Here is a 3148-nt window from a genome sequence, read left to right as displayed (position 1 = left end):
GGGATAAAAGGAGGGAGGGGTAATTAAGTAAATAAACCTGGCACCAGTTGAAACTTTTCAATAAGCCTAATCAGTGGCAGACCCTACAACACCATAACTGCCTTTTCCAACCACGTCTTGAACTTCATATCTTCCTGCCTCTCCATATTCGGTGAAGAACTCTCTTTCGAGCTGCATACAAGAAACAATTACTTGGTTTTTGTCAACAGTAACAGTCTTTAGTAAACAGTAACTTTAATTTTAAAATTAAATTTCACATTAGAAATAAAGAAATTTTACATCTTAAATGGGGTTGATTCAATATTCAAGATTCAAGGAATGGGGTTGATCTTACATTCTAAGGTGAAAAAGTTAATATTTTCAAAACATAATGGTTGTTTTCACATATAGGGTTGATTCAAAATTCAAGATTCTCTCTCTGCTCAGATTTATATTTACTTTTACTACTATAAAAACTTGTAAAATGTTTCTAAGAAGATAGTGTATGTGTGTATCAATCATTACTTTCCATGGATTCTTTCAGCAGAGAGACTATAAAATGTTTCCACCAATAGTAAATTGGGACAACATGGATTAGTCTACCAGGAGACCACAAATGGATTTCCCTGTTCAGGTATTGCACACTATATATATATATATATATATATATATATATATATATATATATATATATATATATATATATAGAATATAAGAAAACCATACCTCTTCAAGAAATCTAAATCGATGATAGCATGCAAAACGAACATTTCCAACAGAGATTATTTTGAGAATGTGATGCATGTCAATGAAAAAAGTTTTTGCACTGCTTGCAACAGGAAAGAGATCAACAGAATCTGAGAGTTGAAAACAAATGATTAGTATAAGTGTAAAATCATAATTTAATTTACAGACTTACCCTTTTCACTTGCATAAACATGTATAACTCCATCTTCCATCTTGAAATGAGAGTTTGCAATCAAGTCCCATACAAGAATATTTCCATTTTGATCATCAGATATCAGCTCAGTCTGCACACCCAAAAACAAACCAATAAACCAAATTATATATAGGTACATGGCCAAAAAAACAAATCTAATTTTCACAAGGAACATAATCATGGACACCTGATTTGGATACAAAACCATAGTGTTAAAAGATTCAAAACTAGTAGAATTCAGCCAAACCTCTTCACCATCGAAGGCCAAACCAATAAACCAAATGAAACATATGGGATATGAAAAGCCATCGGCTATTGTCTTAAAAGCTATAAGGGAACAAGTGGAAGGATCTGATCCCAGCTCAGAAACTAGGTCAAAAATTGCTGATTTGTTAAGCTTAAGAACAAATCAAGAACTTCTAATCGAAGCTGTTGCACTTGAAAACTTGAAGGAGAATGCTGAACAAGCAGAAAAGATTGGGGATTTGGAGTATATTGAAGAAATGATTGCTCTTGTTACACACATGCATGATTGCTTTGTGGAAATGAAACAATCAGAAAGCTCTAACCTTGTTCCAATTCCTCCAGACTTCTATTGTCCACTGTCACTTGAATTGATGACAGACCCTGTGATTGTAGCTTCTGGGCAGACATATGAGCGGGGGTATATTCGTAATTGGATCGATCTTGGACTCAATGTTTGCCCTAAAACAATGCAAACTCTTGTTCATAATAATTTGATTCCTAATTACACTGTGAAAGCATTGATTGCTAATTGGTGTGAATCCCACAATGTTAAACTCCCAGATCCTGTAAAGCAGCCATTAAGGTTAACCTTGAATCAACCTACTTCACCTAGATCGAATGGAATCCATCAGGAAGAAGCTTCTTCTCCAGTGCATCGTCATGTTCATTCATCTTCAGAAGATTCTGGAAAGGGGAATGAGTTTAATACGGTTGAATCCGGTGAGAAAAGTTTGGATTCCGGTGGACCTGGACCTGGACCATCTGGAGTGGATGAAGGATCACCACCGGAGGCACCTGCAATTGAGTCGTCTTCTTCAGCTCCGGCAACCGCTTACAACAGTGATGCTTCAGGGGAGCTGGCGGCAGAGCTTCAGGCTGCCATTGCTGCTTCCCAGCATGCAGTTTCACCTCGATTTGGAAACAGAGCACGAAACCAAATATGGCGGAGATCATCTTTTGGGCCGAGAGTTGTTTCTTCTGCTACTGAAGCGAGAACTGATCTCACGGAACTCGAAACGCAGGTGAAGAAATTGGTCAGCGACTTGAGCAGCGCTTCCATTGATACAATCAGGAACGCCACCGGTGAACTCAGATTACTTGCGAGACAAATGAAATTGAAAGGTAGAGGCGCTACACTCCTTTTTTTGTTCGTGTCACCACACATCAACACTGCAGGTTTGATCTGTTCAGAAGATGGGATCAAAGATTTGGTGATATTGCGATTTTGTTGTGGGAGAAAAGAGGATTTGTGATGATATTAGGGTTTTTTTTGGGTATTAGAGTAAGAGAGATAGAGAAAGAGAGAGAGTGAGTGAGAGAGAGAGAGAGAACGCGCCTTTCATTCAAAAAATATAAAGCGACATTTCTAGACGACGCCCATTTTTAAATAAGTGCCCTCCGTGTTTTTAATTTTTTTTCTTGGACATTAATTTTAGGGCACGCACAAAAGCGTGACCTCTATCCTTCAAAAGTTTGAAGAGATGACATTATTTTTAGAGCGCACGCTTTTGCGTATCGTAAATCACCGCGTGTCATTGTTTGCGCGTCATTAAAGGCTGTTTTTCTTGTAGTGTCACATGAACAACTCATCGAGTCCCCCAAGATCTTAATCTATTTTGTCGATTCCAGTTGGGTTCATTGTCTCCACAAGATAGATCTGGACCCCTATGGCCCTTATGTCACGTAAAGTTTCCAACTTTACGTGCATGCATGGGGTTTTTAGCTCAAAAGGTTCAAAAAGGTGGCTCATAAGGTGCATGGGAATCCCATGGCCATAAAGTTGGCACCTTTATGCCAAGGAGTCCCTCAAGGACCTAGATCTGCAGTAGTTACACCAACTCATGCGTGCACTCATGAATGGTTCCAAAAAGGTACTCCAAAATGCCTTAACTACCTCATAAGAAGATCTAGAAAACAAATGGCCAAGGTATAGACTTGATTACCAGAAAGTGAAGGAAATGTGATGTTGCTTTTGGATCTACA

At 38.2% G+C, this 3148-nt stretch overlaps 1 protein-coding gene across 1 annotated transcript; it reads left to right on the top strand.

Moving 5' to 3' along the window:
• The first annotated feature begins 1200 nt into the window (after positions 1 to 1200).
• LOC111880019 (U-box domain-containing protein 4) lies at positions 1201 to 2418 on the top strand. The gene has a single exon (XM_023876435.2). The coding sequence runs from the start codon at positions 1201 to 1203 to the stop codon at positions 2416 to 2418; it is 1218 nt and encodes a 405-aa protein (XP_023732203.2).
• The last annotated feature ends 730 nt before the right edge of the window (positions 2419 to 3148 follow it).

The sequence above is a fragment of the Lactuca sativa genome, chromosome 2 (genome assembly GCF_002870075.4).
Source record: "Lactuca sativa cultivar Salinas chromosome 2, Lsat_Salinas_v11, whole genome shotgun sequence".
NCBI classification, from domain to species: Eukaryota; Viridiplantae; Streptophyta; class Magnoliopsida; order Asterales; family Asteraceae; genus Lactuca; species Lactuca sativa.
This window is presented reverse-complemented; position numbering and strand designations above follow the sequence as displayed.

What these genes read in the sequence shown, in the direction of transcription:
- LOC111880019 (XM_023876435.2), top strand. Translation starts at nt 1,201, where the DNA reads ATGAAACATATGGGATATGAAAAGCCATCGGCTATTGTCTTAAAAGCT.